The following is a 20,566-nucleotide window of genomic DNA, read 5'->3' as shown; positions in this document are numbered from 1 at the left end:
ATACCTTCCTTTGGAAGCTCAAAAGAAAGCACAGCAGTCGCAGATCCATTTCCAACCAGCTAGAAAGCTGCGCTTGGAACCAGGTTTAACAGAGCTCACTCAGAAATACACACATCAATTGCAGGGATTTGAAATCCTCAAGAGCGGCCTAATGCCATTAGAACTTAACTTGTTCAAAACGATTGATGGGTATCTGATTTACTGGTAAGCTTAATCTCATACAAAAAGCTGCTTTCTTCTATGGCAGGTGCTTCAAGCCTATCTGCCAGCTTCCGAGCTGAGTATCCCGGGCCATAAAATTTGTTGATGTGAGGCATTTATGGAAATCGCAGGCAAAAAATGTTAGAGTGTGGAACACAGTGCTGCCTGGGATCCGCATCGCATCCCAGATCTTGATTAATTCGCACACTTTCCCGTGGGTAACCTTCTGCAAAGAACATCCTATAATTTGAACAAATCATTAGCGGCTTTCAGAGTCAGCAACTTCTGTAATTTTGACTTGACTCCTGTGGGACATTCTTTCGACCCCCAAAACTTACTATATCAGACAATACTGACTTCGAGGTCTTGGCCATAGGTGGTAAATGGTTCCTCGAGCATATCTTCAAAAGAATGCAAGCATCCATAAGGCAGCTTACTAAGTTCTATAGGTATGATGCGTAATCCTTCGATCTACGAGAACACATCCCAGACTCAGAGCTCCGGGACAAATGGAAGGGGCTGAAGTACGGGTTCCGCAGAATTAGGCGTCGGGAGCCGTATGTGGCTGGATCAAATGAAGCCAAACAACTGCTAGAAGAGGAAATGCTCGAGGCAGAGAAAATGATACGTTTGTGCTTAATTGATGGGAGGGATGTTGTGCATCAGATGGGCCAGTTACCAACTCTGAAGCCTGCGTATATCGACGAGCCAGTCAAGTGTCCTGAGTTTGGGGAAATTGAAAGCTATCTGTTTCAAAATAGACTGCAGTTAGCCCTTGACACGATGACCTGGGTACGCGCATGAATATCAAACGACGACTTGATGATAAAATAAATGAATAACATTAGCATTTCCTACTCTCAACCCTGCTCTTGGAATCACATAATTACTTTCATTAATCAAGTACGAAATGTTCTATTTTCTTTTCCTTCTTCTCATTTGCTCTATCATCTCACGAGCCATAGCTCTCTCATTACTGATCCTCATAATAGCTTCTGCTGCGTAAGACATCCGACCCCACGTTGCCCGGCATGATTTCTTTATCTTTTTCTTCCTGTCAAGAAGGAATCTATCCGTAGATAGTAAAACAATCTTATGATGGCACTTTTTAGGGAACTGTTATTTCTCCATCATCATGATCATGTCACTAGACAGCCATCGTTATTCTTCGTTGTGCCTTTACTCGTACGCCTTCGCAGTACTCTTGATGGGCATAGTCCCGTGAAGCAGTTATCATTACCTTTCTCCTTGTCCCCTTGCTATCACTGGTGGGTTGTATCAAAGCTATTCAGCCTTCTTGTGTTTACAGACGCAGCGGGATCAATTTCCTGCAAAGAATGTCGGAGTCAATAGCGTTCCAACCTTTAGCTCTCTTGATGGGGTTTAATCACCAAAACACCATATTCTAACTTGCAATCTATACTTTCTGTGTCAGTAGGTGGTGATTAAATACCCATCTTGTCACAGACTCGTGACATGCTCAAGGCTATTCACACCAGGAGGGGTAACGTCCCCACTTCTCGGTGAGAGAACCTTACACCCTGCCTTCCTGTGTGAATATAGGTGGGGTAATGACTTACACCCTTCCATCTGTCCTAGTTATGTGAATTAGATTAGTATAAGAAGGGCTGGCCTCCCACCCCCTTCTTCCTTCCTTACTTTAGTATTCTCGTCTTTGAAGAGCTTATTACTAGCATTTTTCCACCTCCTTTGACCTCTCGCTCTTTTCTGAATGGCTTTGTAGGGTTTCCTATAAAGTCTAACATGAATTTGAAAGGGCGTAACTCGTAAGAGCCTTTTCTCTTGCGAGCTCCCAACACAGAATTCATAGACGGAGTTAAAGCTTCAAGGGGGAGTAACAACCTTGTACAGCAATCATCTCCAATTGGCCAATTCGTCTGCAGTGGAAGGGGTATGTTCGCCTGGGGAAGCAAACGCGGGGATCCCACGGGCCACAGCGGGGTAGGAATCGGGCCGGATCTCTCAAATGTAAGCTTTCACTTCACCAAGAAACACCCTTACCGCAGATCTAGCAGCAAAAACTTGGTGTCTTCGGTGCCTTGGACTCTTCTTTTCTTATGTTGCTGCTGATGAAGAAAATTCAATGGCTGAAATAAAAGGCCCTTTGATTGACTAAGGCCATGCAGGAAAACACCCCCGCAGTCGAGACGAGGAGCTGCGGGGAGCAAGCATGGCATGGTTCCATACCATGATTAGTCCGGAAAAGGAAGCTTCAAAAGAAGTATTTAAAGCCTTGTATTCTCCAGAATAACATGCGAAAGATCGTTCGAGTTCTTGTTGTCATTCTAAGTCATGGCTGTTCTGTTGTCGTGGCTGGCATTTGCCCTTGCAGTTGTATCTGCAACATCAATTGTTCCTCGAGCCAATTCGAGTGACCCTCTGGCATCATGTCCAGGTTATACAGCTTCGAATGTGAAGACGACGTCTTCTGGTCTTACAGCAGATTTGAGTCTTGCCGGAACGGCTTGCAACGCTTATGGTGATGATTTGAAGCAATTGACCTTAGAGGTGGTTTATGAGACAGGTCTGTTGTGGTCATTGCCTTCTTGCAACTTGAAGTTATCTAACATAGCATACAGATGATCGAATCCATGTCAAGATTCAGGATGCTGCCAACAGCGTGTATCAAGTTCCAGCGAGCGTTCTCCCTCGCCCTGCTGCCTCCAGCGAAACTAATTCCAAGCAAACCAACATCCAATTCTCATACAAAGTGTCTCCATTCTCGTTCTCCATAACTCGAGGGGAAGAGGTCCTCTTTGACACTTCTGCAGCAAGTCTAGTCTTTGAATCCCAGTACCTTAGACTGAGAACCTCTCTACCAGAGAATCCCAATCTTTATGGCCTGGGCGAGCATTCCGACCCTTTCCGCCTCAACACCACAGATTATATCCGCACATTCTGGAATCAAGATGCTTATTCAATTCCACTCGGCGCCAACCTGTATGGAGCGCATCCCGTTTATTACGAGCACAGAACTACCGGCTCTCACGGGGTGTTCTTCGTCAATTCAAATGGCATGGATGTCAAAATTAACAACACAGATGGGAAGGATCAGTATTTGGAATACAATACTCTTGGAGGCATCCTGGACTTCTACTTCTTAGCTGGACCGACGCCAATTGATGTATCCAAGCAATATGCCGAAGTTGTGGGAACACCCGCCATGCAAGCGTATTGGGCGTTCGGATTCCACAACTGTAGATATGGATACCAAGACGCCTTTGCAGTAGCAGAGGCCGTTTACAACTACTCCAAGGCAGAAATCCCATTGGAGACAATGTGGACAGATATTGACTATAGTACGTGCCAAGAGCCCTATTGCACGCCTCTGAAATTACAGAATAGAGCTGACTTGCGCAGTGGACAGAAGACGAGTACAGTTTGATATTCCAACAGCTTGACTATGATAGCTAATTCTTTAGGTGTTCTCTCTTGACCCCGATCGATTTCCTTTGAGTAAGATGCAAGAAGTCAATCAATACTTGCATTCGCATGATCAGAAGCAAATTGTGATGGTCGATCCAGCTGTAGCATATCAAGACTACCCTCCATATCAGAATGGGGCCCAGGACGATATTTTTCTCAAGCGAGATAATGGTTCGTACTGGATTGGGGTCGTATGGCCCGGCGTTACCGTCTTTCCAGATGTATGCAAAATCCTTGAGCATTCCGTTTCCTTGTTGGGGGACATTCGCGGAGTTTTGAGACCTTGATAGTCCCGAGCTTCGAATTTCTTGAACAGGCAACGCTGACTCTGAACTTGTAGTGGTTCAATACCGGAGTGCAAACCTACTGGAACAATGAATTCTCAACCTTCTTCGACCCGTCAAGCGGTGTAGACATTGATGGTTTATGGATAGATATGAATGAACCTTCTAACTTCCCTTGTAACTTCCCATGCGACGATGTAAGTTCTGATTTCTTCATCCAACCAGTAAATTAATCTAGACTGATGCTATCGAAGCCATATGCAGCTGCAGTTGGCTACCCCCCAACTCCTCCAGATGTCCGATCGCCACCCCGCCCTCTGCCGGGTTTCTCTTGCGATTTTCAACCAGCTGGAACACCTTGTACAGGGACTAAAGAAAGGAGAACATTTGCTGCTGCTCCATATAGTCCAGCTCTCCAAGTAGAAGAACGCCAAGCTGCTGGGCAAGAGCTTGGTCTTCCTGGGCGTGACCTGCTGTACCCTAAATACGCCATCCACAATGCTGCTGCTTTTACTTATGCCGACAACGCTGCTGGAGGTGGAATATCCAATCATACAGTCAATACAGATGTCATTCACCAAAACGGCTTGGCCATGTACGATACTCATAATCTCTATGGAACAAGTCAGTTCGTCATGCCAAAAAAGCGAAACCTCGCTAACAAATCTAGTGATGTCTACTGCTTCAAGGACTGCTATGCAGAATCGCCGACCCGAGGAAAGACCTTTGATCATCACACGAAGCACGTTCGCCGGTGCTGGAACAAAAGTGGGACACTGGCTGGGTGACAACCTGAGCGATTGGCCGCATTATCAACTGTCAATCCGAACAATGCTGGCTTTTGCTTCAATTTATCAAGTGCCCATGGTAGGATCAGATGTTTGTGGTTACGCAGACAACACTACCGAGCAGCTTTGCGCTCGATGGGCAACACTTGGTGCTTTCAGTCCGTTCTATCGGGACCACAATGGCTACCCACCCAATATCGCCCAAGAGTTCTATCAGTGGGAAAGTGTAACGACAGCCGCGAAGAAAGTCATCGACATTCGTTATCGGCTATTGGACTATATCTACACAGCTCTGTACCACCAAACACTGGATGGCACACCCCTCATTAACCCCCTCTTCTACCTCTACCCCCAAGACCCAGACACGTTCGCAATCGAGAACCAATATTTCTACGGCCCGTCTCTGCTCATCAGTCCCGTAATCGAAGAAAACTCCACGACCGTCTCTGCATACCTGCCAAAAGATATCTTCTATGATTTCTACACCCATGCTCCAGTGCACGGACAAGGAGCCAGCATCGCCATCAACGACGTGGAAATCACCGATATACCGCTACACTATCGCGGCGGGGTTATCGTCCCGCAGAGAGTGAAGAGCGCCATGACGACCACGGAAGTCCGGAAGCAAGATTTCGAGATCGTGGTCGCGCTAGGAAGCGACGGCAAGGCGTCTGGAGAACTGTATCTGGACGATGGAATCAGCTTGGAACAGAAGGCATTTACATATCTGCAGTTTGCTTTTGATGGGAAGAAGTTCAGCTTGAAGGGAACTTACGGGTATAATCCGGGTGTGAGCGTGGCGAGGATTATCTTCTTGGGAGTTGGTAGTAAGCCGGGTGGGTATTCGGTCAATGGACTAAATGCTGCGGATTGGACGCATGATGATAGTACGGGAGAGGTTGTGGTGCCAGTTGGAAAACCGTTAACGGGAGACTTCGAGGTTTCGGTTAATTAGAAAAGGGGCAGTGGGGAAGTACTCAATCCAGTTAATTGACATGATCGCATGCGATCATGATTGGTTTGCAGGGCCATTTTATCCTTAGATGCTAGGTAGCTCGGCCTTCCTAACTGTCTATCACAAGAGTAATACAAGGTAGTGCGAGAGCAGCACTTGCCTGAACAGCAAAACTACGCGGCGACGCATCCAGCTTTCCCCCCACATCTGTCGAGTATCTAGTTGCTCTTGCCTTGAACCTTCCACGCACAAACATAACTCCTTTACCCATCACCAGGTACGAATGACTTGATCATACTCCTGCAATATAAGCTAGCTGTTGAACACTTAGCAGTTAGTACACGAACAGCCATTATAATAGAAAATGCAAGCAAAGCCGCTAGAAACCTGGTAATTAATCATTCCAAAACCCACCCAGCACCTGCAACCCCTCCTCACGCCACCAGAGAAGCAGCCAGCATCACAAGCCCCCCAAACCCATCCATCCCCAAGCACCACTCCTCCCACCCAGCATGCAAAGTCTGATACGGCAGCACCGCATCGCTACAAAGCAGCTCCTGGCTTTCATCCAACTTGACCAGGTCGCCGTTGGCAGCCAGCCCAAACGCAGTCTGCACGCCGGGCTCCCTCTCGCTCTCCGCCTTCCACACATACGCATCGCCTGCTTCCCACAGCTGTTTCTTCGCCGGCAGCGGTGCGAGGATTAGGTCGGTCTGTAGCTCGCAGATCGCTGCGGGCTCGAAGTAGACGAGCATGTTCACGACGCGGTAGATGATGGCTAGTCTTTGGTTTGAGGTTAGTTGGTGGGTGGATGGTAAGTATAGTACGTGAAGCTCGGCTTGATAGAGTGGGTGGGGTGCAAGGTAAGAGGTGGCCGGCGTACCTTCGTCGCGATTCTTCGAATATCCAATCTTTCCAGGGTGTGTCGAGTCCGTAGTCGCGGAGCGTGTACTGCATGCTGCATGAGATATGGCGGAAGGCGATCTGTTTGGCTATTACCTGTATTATCTCGTTAGAGCCAAGGTACAGTACGAGAGGGGAAGCAGGAGGTAGATAGGCTCACGGTCACGGTTGTGACTAGTAGAAAATCAAGGTTGTTGTGGTCTGTCTCGCCTTCATGCAACCTTATGAGGATATAGATAGAGAGGGCTTGCATAGCAGCGACCAAAGCCCAATCACCTAGCTTCACAGGCTAAATGTACCCGTCAGCGCGTTACAGGTTCTCTTGTACCCATAGAGCATCGCAAATGCAACGTACCTCTTCACATATATGTTCACATTCCAGCCGCACGTTTTTCCAGAACAACTTTCGACTCCCCTTCGCCCCACTACTGATCATATGAACCAGACTGATACAATTGCTTAGTGGCTCCATGTGGTCATTCTCGACATCGGAAGATAGCAAACACGGATGAATGAAAGGTGGAAGGGTGTTGTAGCGCAGCATCATCAGGGGATAAGATATCAGGGTGCGGAGTATAAGATTGGCGATACTTTGTGCCCCGGTCGTCAATCTAGGCCGCAGGATGAATGATCGTACCATCCGAGTTGGCGATCTTGGTATCGATACATTGGGAGAAGAGTGAGCTTGCGGATCTGTTGAATTGGCCGAAGGCGTTGAATGATGAACTAAAGATGACAAACCCGATAAAGGGTATAGAACACTCTCATCGGTCGTTTGTAGATTCAAGAATTCGCCGAAATTGCCATCTGGGTTATCCCAATCCAGATATTCCGCACCCAAAGCTGCAAATTCTGCATCTGATATAGCAAGCGTGCTGTCGAGAATTATATCACGAGCATCACCTGCTTCTTGACGATTCTCGGCACTGGGAGACTTTGGCACCAACAGAGGCGCAAGATCCCGCCGTTCGGCTGGCACATCATCACTGTGCTGAATCTTTGGCCCTGTGCCTTTGGGCGTGTTGGTGGGATAATAACATTCGATGGCCTTGGTGCTGCACCTCGAACATCCAGGCCGTCTATTATCGCAACGCGCTTTTCTTCTGGCACAAGAGATACAAGACCGAGACCGAGTGGTACTACCAGCTCTTCGGGACCGACAGTAATATCCATGTCTCTTCAGCGTGGAGTCTAAAAACCCATGCACACACTGTTAGTACAGACTCCATGGCAGGGAAGGAATATCTGGTGCAAGTACAACTCGACTCACCTTTGTCGAACGGTTTATTGCACTGCCCGCACCGCAGAACAGATTGCATATCTCCTTTGTACATTTCAAATTAGACCGCAGTAAGTCATGGGGACTGTCAAGTGGAATACCTATATGAGAGCTCGTTACATTTGTCAGCATTTGTCAGCCCAAATTTCTCCGCTCAGCACAGTCAGTCGGGCGGAACATTTTGTATTGTGAAGCATCGCGGAACACTCTATTCTGCATTGAGAATAATTCGGTAGGTGGAACAAGTTGCAAATCTCAAGCATTGGTCATATAGAACCCACACGGCTTTTCCAAACGTGAGGCCACACTTAACTTCACAAATTGCACAGCTCCGTTCAAACCAAAGTCGTAGACTCACCCATATATAAAGATGGAAATTGTTCACCCTAAACATGTTCCTCATCGAACAATCGAACCAACCTCCTCAGACATCCGGACATCTTACAATCATCATGGCAGCTCCTTTCCCATCCCCAACCTCAACCGTAAGATAACTGGCTCTTTGATTTTACCCTATCCTCTTCCATCATGTTTCGTCTTATGTACTCCAACTACTCCTTACATACTTCCCAAACTGGAAACATAAGCTCCTTCTACCCGAAACCTTCTTGAATAGGAAACAACTAACTCCCCCATGATCTAGTGGCACACGAAAACCCACCAATCCATATCTCCCACCCGCCCCGAGCTTTCCGCCAAAGGCAAGACCGTACTTATAACGGGCGGGGGCACAGGCATCGGTGCAGAGACCGCTCACCACTTCGCCAAAGCAGGTGCATCTCGGATCGCCCTCCTTGGCCGTAGAGAACAACCCCTTCTCGACACCAAAGCCTCGATCGAGCACGAATTCGCCGACGTCGAGGTATTTGTGGCCTCAGCCGATGTCACAAAGAAAGGCGAAGTAGACGCAGCCTTTGCAAAATTTGTCGGCAGCGGAAAGATCAACGTTTTGGTCAGTAATGCGGCCATGATTGGCCTCCAGGAAACCATCAAAGACGCGGACGGTGACAAATTCCTCGAGGGCATTCAGCAAAACCTCAAGGGTTCATTCATCGTTGCGCAGGCATTCCTGCGATACGCATCGACAGACGCAGTCGCTATCGACATTAATTCGTCCACTGCACATCTGAATTTCACTCCTAAGTTTGCCCCATATTGCATCGCCAAGCTGGCAATTTTTCGGCTTTGGGATAGTGTGGCCTTTGAAAACCCGGAAATAAGCGTTTTCCATGTTCAGCCTGGCATAATTAGAACTGCGATGAATGAAGAAGCGGGGGGTGTTGATGCTGTCGGGTTCCAGGATGACGGTAAGTGAAATGTCGATTTGCTGGGTGAAATGTCATGAAGCTGACTTTGACTTAGTTTCTCTGCCGGCGAGTTTCAGTGTTTGGCTCGCAAGCCCGGAGGCGCGTTTCTTGAAAGGGAAGTTCTTGTGGGCAAACTGGGATGTAGATGAACTCAAGGCCCGAGCCAAAGAGATCGAAGCGAGTACGCAGCTCGATATCGGGCTTATTGGATGGCCGTTTGGAGGTCCCAGTTGGCAATCGAACTGGAATTCCTAAGAATACCAGTAGTGCTTAGCTAGTGATTAAAAGAGTTGAGAGGATAGATAGGAGAAATATATTTGTTGATTTTGTGTAGACCGGGAATAGTGACGCTTGGTGAACGCATTGAAAACAATGGACTGCAGATAGGGTTGGTTGAGAAAGCTTTTGAATGGTGAACGTAGGCGAATGATCTTTGTCTGTATGTTTTCTTTCGGGGAGGTAACTAAATTACTGGCCAACCTGTTCCCCACTTTCATCAGCAGCCTTTCGACGTCAGTGTTGACATCCATGAATTCCCTTCATTGGCCCACTAGAATAGGGCTTAACCTGATCCCCTCAAATGAGTTTTGATATGTCTTCATTCAATATCCCATCATGAACCTCCCACGTTCTTGGTATAAGTAATCTTCTCCACGTTCACGCTCTCCACCCCATTCGCATCTTTTCTCAATTGATATACATAAAGCGTGAGACCGATTCCTTGGACCTATCATCACGCAAAGTCAGCACAAACCTCAATCTTAATCTTCACCTTGGCAGACTCACATCCATCAAGCAGAAGCTCGGTACCATCTCCTCCCCCTCCGCTGTCCATCCCGTTGTAAACGCACCCGTCGCACTTCCCGGATTCACGAAGAACTTATTCTCATACTCAAATGCATCGAATCTATGCGTACCCCCCCAACACAGCACATCCACATCCATCTTATTTGCCTCCGCCAGCATAAGGTCCATCTCCATGGGCGCAACCATGGTAAACCCCTCCAGGAACCCAATCTTCAGCGAGCCATGCGTAACCGTCTGCGCAAGCGGTAACGATGTAGCGTCTGCGTCGAAGTGGCCTTTGACGATCTTCAGGTCCGGAGATATGCTGCGCAGATAGTCGTAGGTGGGCTTGTCTGTGAGGTTGCCTAAGCAGAGCGTCTGGCCGATTTTGCCGGGCGTGAGGAGCTTCTTGAACTGTTTAGAGCTGTCAGCAGGATGCACGAGCAGATTGAAGGGTGCATCTTGCCTTAGCTGGTATATCTATAGCTCTATCTGGGATGTGCAGGTCGCCAATGACGAGGACCAGGCGGGATGTCATGTTGGCGGTGGGGTAGTTTCGGAGGTTTACACAGGCGTTATGATGAGAACATGGGCGGCTTGAGCTTCCTACTTCTTGGGTTGTAGTAGTGAAGCAGCTCTTGCTTCAATGTTGTGTTTGTAAGTTGCGGCGCAAGATCTTGTATTATTGGACGTGAATGTTGACGACGCCTCGACCGTTTGAAGGCGGTTGCTACCGAAGATTCCCCAGCTAGTGATCACGTGGCTCAGGGTCAGAAAAGGGGTAAAGGGGTATTTACATTTGCACATCACAATCACAGTACTCTCTAGATTTCTCAAGAGAGCTTTTGTAATCAGTTTTCAATTCTATTTAAGGAAAATAGGGCTGCTGCAAAGTAGTCTGGGCATTAATATTTGCATAGACCGGCTCTGAATCACCCATTTTTTATTGTGCAGTATATTTGTCTGTAACAGTCTATCCATAGCTAGGTATTTTGAAACTTTATGATCTATAGACCCAACTTTGAAAGTCGAAGAACTTTGAAAGTCAAAGACTGAGTAGCTTTAAGATCAATTTCATTTAATCCTTCTGGGAGACTATTTCAACTACCTACATTCTCAATCCCACTCCCAACGCCAATCACAGCCTCTAAACTCACCAACAGAAATCCCAAACGTAAGTACTCCATCTCCAATTTCTGAGGCCTATGAGTCTTGACCGCGCGCTGAAATGCGTACTTGGTACACCCAGATAGATATGAAACTACAAATTGCTAGGTAGCTAAAAAAAAATAAGGCGAACGTAAACAAAGTTCCACTGCAAACCCCTCTTTTGGAAGCCTCGTAAAATTCCGACGAAGCTGGTGGGGAACACCAATATCGATTGTTTGACCTTCTTATGGTACAAAACAGGAATATGGTTCATCTTACATACAGGTGCGCCGGCATCTTCTACTCTCATGCCACTAGAGACGAGATAGTTTTCCTCGGCATGCCAATTCTCCCTAACTGGGGCTTTATTCGCACATCTCCTGCAGCCGAAGACTATCAGCAAGTAAAGCCAGTAAAGAGGGGAGCACAACATTCAGAATGCATCGTTTGCGGGTACAGCAACCGGTTTATATCTACCTTGGAAATAAATGTCCCGTGGCATCCGTCAACATGTACGCAACACCTCATTCAGACTAGAAAAATGGACTTCTCGACCTCAGGGTTGAAGGTATACCAATGCCTTTTGATTTTAGCCGATCTTGTGTACCACAAGGAAATTAAAGGATCCGGTAGAACTTACCATGTAGCTTGTCTCAAATCGTGTAAAACGTCTAAAGAGTCCGGGGGAAATCTTGCATTCAATTTATGACAATATCACGATTCACAACCTCGTGGTGCAACGTCCGAGTCTCGGGAAGCATCTTCAGCGGCATGATCACGAGCACACAAAGCTCACTCCGCCTCCACCGCTCTTTGCTTACTCTTATTTGCTTTCAGTTTGCTGGTACAGACAGACATAGCCAGGCCCCGCATTCACGTGGCACTCGCCAGAGGGTACAAGTAAAAATAAAATCTTAGAGCAGCACTGACTTGTCCTCGAAGAAGAAAAGGAATAAGGAATGTACTACAAGTATCCCTTGCCGTCGGTGACTAATAATACCCAAAGAAAAGTTGCTTTCCGTGGGGAACAGTCCCTTGGGTCACTCTCCTGCAGGCTCCCGAAGCAGGGAGATTCAATAGTCCAATTTCATGAAACAACGCAACACGTGCACGACGCAGTATCACTTCCTTACCTCAGGCAGTGGCGGCACTAGCTAGCGGTTTGCAACGGAGAAACAAGTCTCGACGTTGAATGTGTTTGCTAACGTGGTGTTACATGCAGTGTCCCGGGAATACAAAAAGGTCAGTGACTGCGTTATGCTCACGTGAAGCATGGAGTACTTTTCTGCCCTGTCCTCCCCCGGAGATACCTCCGCGGCCAATGAGACATGTGTGGAGATTGAGATCTCCATGCCCTGGACTTCATCAGGCTGTGGTACACCGAGTATGCAAATTCCACGTGTTCGATAATACATGCATATGAGGTTTCAGATGGGGAATACAGTGCGGTAAATACCGAAGAGAATATTCAACGCGGCTTAGGAATCGGAAGACATTGATGGTGCGTTGTAAAGAAATCATGGCTGGCATATGAAGCGTGTTTTCATAAGTGTGCATATAGTGACAATGGAAAACCTTTCCAAAGCGATCCGAGCCTGACAGCTGCAATATGTCATACAGCGTGACTAGTAATTGAGAGAATATATGTAAAGTAATATATCACACACCACAGTCATGCCAGACTAGCATTACAAGATATCCATAAGCAGAGAAAGGGGATCTTCAGCCATCTCCGAGAAGGTAACACACAAATACCTTGATGGCTAAGGCTCGGAGTGGTGTTGTACAAAGCATGTGGCACAACAGCTGTCACTTTCTTTTGCCGCGGAATCAAAGCGATTGGGCCACCAGGCGTGCCTGAGAACACAACAAAAAATCATCACCAAATTAGAAATCTCTGGAGAAATAACTAGCGCCAAAGAAAACAAAGGCACTAAAAATGAAGGTTGGAACGGCATGAGGCTCCCTTATGCCGCCTCCTGGGGTTTGCTGGCCGGGCCTATCAAAGGCTGACGGCATCGCATAAAATTTCGTTTAAACAATCAAGAACGACAACAACAACAACAACGAAACACAGACATTCTCAACAGCTTACCTATTGACTCGGTGAGCTAAAGCAGCCGCAGTCCTTCTGCTGCCGAAGTGGAGAAGAGACTTTCCTAGCAAAACAAGGCGAGGTGACACACACTTTGACTCCAGGCGCCAGTGGGCCACAGCAGCAGCCAGCCATCAGTCATACATTCAACATTGTACGAGGCAAGGCAAGGTAGGAAATGCTTGCGCAACCAAACCAAAAAAATCTCGGTGACCCATTACATGACATTACCTTACACCGACGAAGCCACGACACGTGGAATGAAAGACAGGCAAGCCGCACAAAGTCCAACGAATGAGAAAGTTTTCCCCAAAATACATCAGCTCACAAAACGGAAAGACGGCGTGACTTTACAAAGTAGTTTCTGTCCCATCTAGGTAAACAACAATAAGAATACGGTACTTGTAAAGTAAGGTCAGGTAAGGTGAAACTCGGGTACATTCCTAGCCTTTCCGCGATTATCCATATTTCAGAGGTAGAAACGTGTAACGCCCACAACCAATACTCCGTACCGTACGTACCTTACTACTACGCCCGAGGGTGCAGTGCAATGCAGCATCGCATCTGAATCCCGATCCCATAGCATACTAGTGATACCCTGATAATATTTGCTCAGGTCTAGTTCTGACCATCATTCTTTCGCTTAGGCCATAAGGAATTCCGGAGTAGACTTTGCAAGTCAATGGAAGCGAAAATTCTTTCACTTCAGCTCAGCTTGGGGGCTAGACCTCTCCTCTTTCAGTGTTTTGGTTCAGCCCTGCAGCAAGGAACAGCGGGAAGGGCCGGTAAATCCCATCCCTCCCTGGTGCATTGACCCTAAACAGACCGAGTATTTTGATTCAACCAGGAAGGAAGGAAGCTTTACTCTTGAAACGGAATGTCTCAGGGATTACAATAATAGCAAATTTACTTTGTAGAATTCTATGCGTCAATAGTCTATCGTTGTCCATGAAATATGCATTAGAGTGGTTAAAGGAACGTAAACAAGCCTGCCGGCATGAGCATGAGACACGACTTGTTGAATTTCTTGACGGGACGGGTTCGTCCTTGTATGTATGCGTGTGTACGTTTTCGTCATCTGAAAAGTCAGAATCCAGGTGTCGGGTCGGGACTCGGGGCTCAACAATATATCGAGGCATTATCCTGGCAGCCTTTTTCCGACACCTGGTATGATGGCTTTTCTTTCGTTGATGGATGAGTGGCACTAGACTACCTAGGTTATGACGAGATTGACTTATACCATTCTGCCAAGTTTTGGGATCTATAGCTATAGCTAGAGCTATAATTGCTAAGGTATGGTATACCTAGGTGCTCATTGATTAATTGATTGGAATACCTACCTACCTACCTACCTATTGCATAGCGAATAATTAATTGATTTGATTGCAGTACATTAATTTTATTTCATTGCATTGAATGACAAATACCTACCAACTGTACCTATGGAATAAACTTCAATGTTGCGATCCTTTCTAGAAAGAGCACTAAGTCGTAGTCCTGTACCTATGATCCACATTGAATCGGGTACTACGGAGTATACTATTCTATTTAAACTTTCCCCTTAACCACACCCATAAGCCGGATCATCGGGACTACACTATGTACCGGTTCAGTGACATCGGAAGGTTTCAACCATGATGAAACCCTTAGAGTAAGGTAGGTAGTCTAGACTTTCAACCCCAAGGTAGGTAGGTTTTAACGATCAATGAGCGCGCAGGAGGAGGCGTCCTCCGGACTGCCCATCCCATTTGACTTTTGGGCGTCTTCTAGTTATAGGACGTTCTGAGATAAGGTTTCTTAGTCTTGTAGCGCTAGGTGACAGCTTGTCCTGGATCATACTACTTACGTGTTTTCCCGCTTCAATTTTCCTGAAGTGTATTTGTTTACCACGTAGGTTAGTTAAGTTAAAACAATATAGTGCCAAAGTTTAAACGTGGCCAGCGGGAGTGGTGGAACCAATGGTGGAGAAGTCACGATGATATTGGAGTTGGTGATAACGTGATCACATAAGATGAAGGGAGGATGTTTGAGTTGAGAACTCAAGCCCTGTCAATTTATGACGGGCTTTGTTTCATTGCTATACTAAGCTCGTGTTACTAATAACCGAGTCAGGCCCTGAACAACAAGGACAAGTGAGGACCGGTGTTAACAACGTGCAAAATCTTCTGTAGAACCACTATTGTTGACAACACTGAAGCTCCTTTGAGCCAGAACACCAAAACAAGTGTGTTGTAGCGGTACCCCTAATCCTGCAATGTGCTCCTGATGCCTCGCTCCTGGGGTATGATTCCTATCCCCTTCCATGCTGAAAATGCCCGAGTACAAATGAAACCAATTTTTCTTATTGCAAAGTAGTGACTGTTGCTCCTGTCCCGATGCTCCAATGCTATACACCCAACAATTTTTTATACCCAAGGACAGATGAGATGTGATGCTCCGTAAAATGCTTTTTGTACAACCACCATGTTTCGTAAATTGTGATAGAACGCCGATCCTAATAGGATGTGAGAGGAGGTATGGGTATTTATTGTACCGAGGGAGATGTCTGAGAAAAAAACGCCGAAGGATGCTGAGGTTCGGAAATGTGAATAGGAAATCATGTATTAAAAGCCGATGAGGGAGACGTCCCAGGTCGAGTAGAATATTGAGTGTGAAATGCTCTAGTGGGTCGATTGTCGCCTTGAATTTCGTGACTGATCGAACGAGCTTGCGTATGCCCTTAGAGCCTTCTTTGACTCATCGGAGAGCTGACTTGGTTCCGAAGTCATAGAAGATGTTGAGCTTTGGAGAGAAAAGAGGCTGGACTGGGAGCTCGAAGGCGTCAAAGCAGACCTTGAGGTGAAGGGTACAGGTGATGTTTGTGGCCTCGATGGCTGGTAGAAGGTGGAGGATTGTGGTGAAGAAGTTGTACCATAGGGTTGTGCATTGCCAAAGTTGTAGGCTGGTTCGAGGTAGAAGGCAGTATTCGACGGCCTTCTGGTTGGCCACGAGAAGGGGCCTCGAGGGGAAGTCGGGGAGGATGCTGTTGAACCTGCATTCGACGATGCTACCTAGTACTCCGCAAGACGACAGGATTCCGAGCAATATACTCTGCCATCTGTTTGCTTGTCACAAGCAAGACAGAAATCTGGGGACCATTCCATATCACTAGTCATGGTGGGTAGTTGTAGTTATTGGTTTGTTGCTGTAGAGCGTGGAAATGTTCTCTTGGGGAAGTTTTCGAAGGCGGATGAAGCTTCTTAAAAGGTTCCGATTCGGCTGGGTTTGTTTGTGCAATTGTGTTGTGTACGGAATTTCGATGATGGTGTGACTCAACAGGTGGAGCCTGGTGGGAGGGAAGAATTGTGTGAAGCGGCTACGCTTTTGGACAATGCACAAATTATGGAGCAAATAGTGTGATGCTGGAGAAGTTTGGAAGTCTTGTAGTCTTGTTTAAATGTGAGGCGATAATAGTGATAATGATGCCACTCCACTTCTTGAAGGATAATGTGTGAAGAAGACAAAGTGGGGTAGATGTTATGGTCTAGCAGCTCAAAAGTGAAGCTTGAGGGAGGAGGAGGTTGAACCATATACTCATGATGGCGTGAACCTGCGTATGGCTTGGTCCCGCAGCAAGTGCAGGCATGGTCTTTTTCCCAATATGCGCTAAACTTGTTCAGAGCAAGCGTATAGACTTGCATTCTGTCAGCAGGGAGGCATGCGCTGATGGGGTGTTGGGGCTAGGCGATGAGCGGCTTGGGGCGGCCACCAAAAACAAATCGAAATTTCAGCAAGCAGGATGCCGCCAGGGGGCCCAACATGGTGTGGTGTATTCCTTCTATTGGATGGTGGTGGCCGCAACTGAGATTTTATGCCCCTTCGGCTTCTGATTCGAAGAGAAAGATTATGTTTGTCTCCTTGGGCTTCTGATGGAACGAATGAATGAGAAGCTGTGCCTAGAGTAACCGGTATGAAATATGAAGCCTCCAGCAAAGCAAAGCACGCACGCCGAGTCCATCACGCATAACTCAACTGCGCAACTGCGTTGCTCTCTCTGTTGTTACTGGCGACTGTCCACATTGTTCCTGCACGCTTCAAGCGGCGACGTGGGATGTGTTTTGAAGTGGACCGGACAGGATACGGCTACTGTAGGAAGACTGCACCAGCGGGGATTTTGCATTGCAGCGTGCAGCGCTGCCTGTATTCGTAGCCTGTAGCCTGTCTGTATGGACACACCTGCCTGAGGTACAGGGCGTCGCTGTCTCTTTGGAGTCTTTGCAGCGCATTGCTCGCCTGTGGACCCTGTGGAGTCCTGGAATGCCAGAAGAAGCGGGAAAACACCAGGTGGCGCCGTCGAGTGGTGACGCTACTAGGATTATCGGGAAAAGACGCTAATTATCCCTACCAAATGACGACCGCCGACCTTTTTCTCCTCCATTCCCGCAAGGATCTCCCCAAATGTTATTCCTAGCTGTTGCCGCTGCTTCCCCTTCCTATAATATGGGGCAGGGGCGATTCTGCGACAAGAGCAAGGGTTCACCAAGCGCCCAGAAGTGGTTTGAGATTGTTCTAAACTGAAGAGCATCGGATATAAAGTTTACTCCGTAAAGATACCAAGAGTTATGATTTATGCAATTTTCAAACTCTTTGCTTCAGGCGAACAGTTCAGAATACAAGATGCCCTCTGCAACTTTATGCGCTCAAAGGGCTTAGCTGCTGCCCGGCCGCCCCCTGCCTTTACTTGCCTTGCCTTGCCAGCTGAGACGCATTCAAAATCTGTCTTGACGGGTGCCTCACTGAAGGTCTCATCTGCCTTGTTAAAGTGGCATGAAGAATAAAGGCCACCTCTCAGCGCTCTCTCCGTGTCTTGCCTGTGACTGGTCACGAGAAACTGCCTAACCAGATTGCCTTTTGGCAGCATGAGCAGCGTGGCCACTTTCATTGGCTGGAGCCCACTTCCCCCCCCCCCCCATATGATTTGCATACTACGCTCCATTTGGAGCTGGCTGCAGCATCATGTTCCCCTCATCATTTACATCGTGACACTCACTACTACTATCGCTGTTGCCCGCATCGTGAGGGGTTGCTGATGTGGTACTTCAATTGGATGATATCCATACGGAGGTAAGCGCATGCCATCTTTTAATTTGGTTTGCCGTGCTTGGGACAGCCAATACTCGTGATAGATATCTCGTCTTCCAAGAAAACTCTCGCACTGTACCTACTGTACTGTACTGCCTAGGGCGAGCTGCAACAGCGGGTAGACGGCTCCTGTATGCAGGCACCGATTAGCTGACCTTGGACTGAACCTGGTGTCTGGCACGTCAAAAATCAACAGTGGCACAACGTACGAGCCTCTTCAGACGTTTCCATGCGAAGGCTCGGTAGATCGATCGGTCTTGAAGAGCGCGCGGCTCTAGTGACCAACTGCTGATCGAGTACAAGCGTCTGAGCTATCGAACCAGGAGACGCAATTTCAATGATCCTCAACCAGCTCTTTTAGTTCTAGTTCTGCGCGTTTATCTTGCGATCAGACCCTTCCTTCATCTATTTCGTGCAACGTGCTTGCGGCACGGCTTTGAGGTCTGCAGGATCTCCCTCAGTACCGGAAATAAAACGACAGCGGCGGCAAAGATCAATAATAACGAACTATTGACAGATACCTCTTCGAAACGTTTATTGCCTGACCCCATGCTAAAGCTTCATACAGTATCATCCCGTATCTTTGTGGAGAAGCAATCAACCTGCCAGCATAGGGCCACAGCGTCTGTGGAGGGATCTGCTGCAGCTGAGACAGTTATCAGTCTGAAGGTATTCACAAGATATCATCATGGTAAGTATATTTCTACTGCATTTACCCCAACACGTGGCAACAGGCTACAAACTGCAAGTTGGTCTCGATTTGAACGTCAAAACATCAACATTGCGCCATCCTTTCCATGTATTCCGTATTTCACCTTATCAATACGAATAGTTGCAATCTACTGGATAAAACAGTTCAATATAAATAGCACCTGGGGGTTGCCGCCGTAGGTTCACTGTCCCGATACGAGCCATTTGTCGGCAGTAACCGGTCTCTCGGCCTAGAGGCTAAATCAACGTCTACTACAAGATACACATGTGTACCTTTATGCGTCGATGTTGTCATCGTTACTGTATTTGAGGCGGCTGGCTCAGTGGCTTCAAACATTCCAAGTCGGTGATCTCTTTCCCATCTGTGGAGTACGTGGGGGTTTCGTCAGTAGTCGGTCCACCACCAATAATTGAGAACAGCGATCTGAAGATAGTGGTGGAGACAAAGAGGAAGTCTCAGCTCTCTTCGGTTTCGGCTGTCCTGTGAGCAATTTTTCAGCTCGTGTCGATTTCCTCGAGCACCTTATGCTGTCTCGAGCCATTGCTCGATATCTCCACGAGGAAATGTAATCGCTCAGAATTAGCCATATTATCTATCATAAGCAGCGCAGCGCTGCGCCACTTCCAGAATGAAAGAGTTCAGTTGACTTGATCTAATCTGTGTATCTTTGAGAGTCGTTACTGTAATCATTGAGGAGCATTTACCGCAAATATCCGTACAATCAATACAGTAATGAATGGCCTTTGAGAGCAAGACCCACGCTTAATCCTCCGTATACGATATCTCTATACTACTGAGGTCCTCCATACTGTATGCTAGAGCATTCTACTGTACGGCCCGCCGCCGAACACCGAAGACGCTACTCGATGTTAGATGCTGTAGTCGCACCTTATCGAGATTTGATCCCTGAGAGATCCATAATTTTTGGAGTACATCCGCAACAAGCGCCGTCATGGCTGAGATGGGAAAAAGGAAGTCTGAAGGCTTCGTGATGGTAATGCACATGATCAGTGACCACCAGGACCAACCAGGAGATGAATCATCGAAGTCTGAAGATACTTCGTACGAAGTACTTGATCTTCAAGGCCACATGGCATGGCGGGCTAATGCTGTCTCACCTATAGTAGAGTGACCTCGGCCACCTGACTTTCCTCATATCTCAAGAAGATGTTCACTCACTCACGCACTCAAATGATCTTAGCGGGATTCCCTTTGCGCAATCTCATGTCTCACGACTCACGAACCATATTTTCCTTTTGTTCTCCGCAAAAGCCAAGCATAGACCGGGGTACGCATTCGCTTCTGCAAACACACAGATCGCTTGTGCATCTGGTCCAAGCGCCTCTCGACATGCTGATTGGACGAAGAGCGGTAGTAGCGCATCCTTTCCCTGTTCTGTCCTGCATGCAATAGCGCGGTTTTCTTTTGCATGTCCGTCATCTCCCTGTAGATAAGGGTCCTTGTCCCTGTTGGTGTCCCCCATGTTACGCCACCCCTGTTTGAGCCCCCACGCCCACTCAACCACGCCCACGCCCACGC

At 47.4% G+C, this 20,566-nt stretch overlaps 5 protein-coding genes across 5 annotated transcripts; 2 read left to right on the top strand and 3 right to left on the bottom strand.

Moving 5' to 3' along the window:
• Positions 1-2,514: 2,514 nt before the first annotated feature.
• Positions 2,515-5,675, top strand: agdC (putative alpha/beta-glucosidase; the record flags this gene model as incomplete). Its single annotated transcript, XM_031149040.1, has 7 exons — positions 2,515-2,746; positions 2,802-3,521; positions 3,583-3,596; positions 3,645-3,869; positions 3,989-4,129; positions 4,187-4,556; positions 4,603-5,675. The coding sequence occupies 7 exons, from the start codon at positions 2,515-2,517 to the stop codon at positions 5,673-5,675; spliced, it is 2,775 nt and encodes a 924-aa protein (XP_031005418.1).
• Positions 5,676-6,109: 434 nt separating this feature from the next.
• Positions 6,110-7,656, bottom strand: LHYA1_G004076 (uncharacterized protein; the record flags this gene model as incomplete). The annotated part of the gene is made up of 4 exons (XM_031149039.1): positions 6,110-6,458; positions 6,559-6,674; positions 6,739-6,867; positions 6,934-7,656. Coding segments are annotated over 4 exons (1,317 nt in total), but the record flags the coding sequence as incomplete, so codon positions are not given.
• Positions 7,657-8,249: 593 nt separating this feature from the next.
• citE_5 (Short chain dehydrogenase) lies at positions 8,250-9,419 on the top strand (the record flags this gene model as incomplete). Its single annotated transcript, XM_031149038.1, has 3 exons — positions 8,250-8,342; positions 8,501-9,164; positions 9,220-9,419. 3 exons carry the CDS (start codon positions 8,250-8,252, stop codon positions 9,417-9,419), a joined length of 957 nt encoding a protein of 318 aa, XP_031005416.1.
• A 358-nt stretch (positions 9,420-9,777) lies between these two features.
• vps29 (Vacuolar protein sorting-associated protein) lies at positions 9,778-10,488 on the bottom strand (the record flags this gene model as incomplete). Its single annotated transcript, XM_031149037.1, has 3 exons — positions 9,778-9,891; positions 9,951-10,364; positions 10,468-10,488. 3 exons carry the CDS (start codon positions 10,486-10,488, stop codon positions 9,778-9,780), a joined length of 549 nt encoding a protein of 182 aa, XP_031005417.1.
• A 5,366-nt stretch (positions 10,489-15,854) lies between these two features.
• Positions 15,855-16,349, bottom strand: LHYA1_G004073 (uncharacterized protein; the record flags this gene model as incomplete). The annotated part of the gene is made up of 2 exons (XM_031149036.1): positions 15,855-16,244; positions 16,284-16,349. The coding sequence occupies 2 exons, from the start codon at positions 16,347-16,349 to the stop codon at positions 15,855-15,857; spliced, it is 456 nt and encodes a 151-aa protein (XP_031005415.1).
• Positions 16,350-20,566: the final 4,217 nt, after the last annotated feature.

This window comes from Lachnellula hyalina (genome assembly GCF_007821495.1).
Source record: "Lachnellula hyalina strain CBS 185.66 chromosome Unknown contig00065, whole genome shotgun sequence".
In the NCBI taxonomy this organism is placed as follows: Eukaryota; Fungi; Ascomycota; class Leotiomycetes; order Helotiales; family Lachnaceae; genus Lachnellula; species Lachnellula hyalina.
The sequence above is the reverse complement of the archived record's forward strand: the minus strand, read 5'-3'. Positions and strand labels throughout refer to the sequence as shown.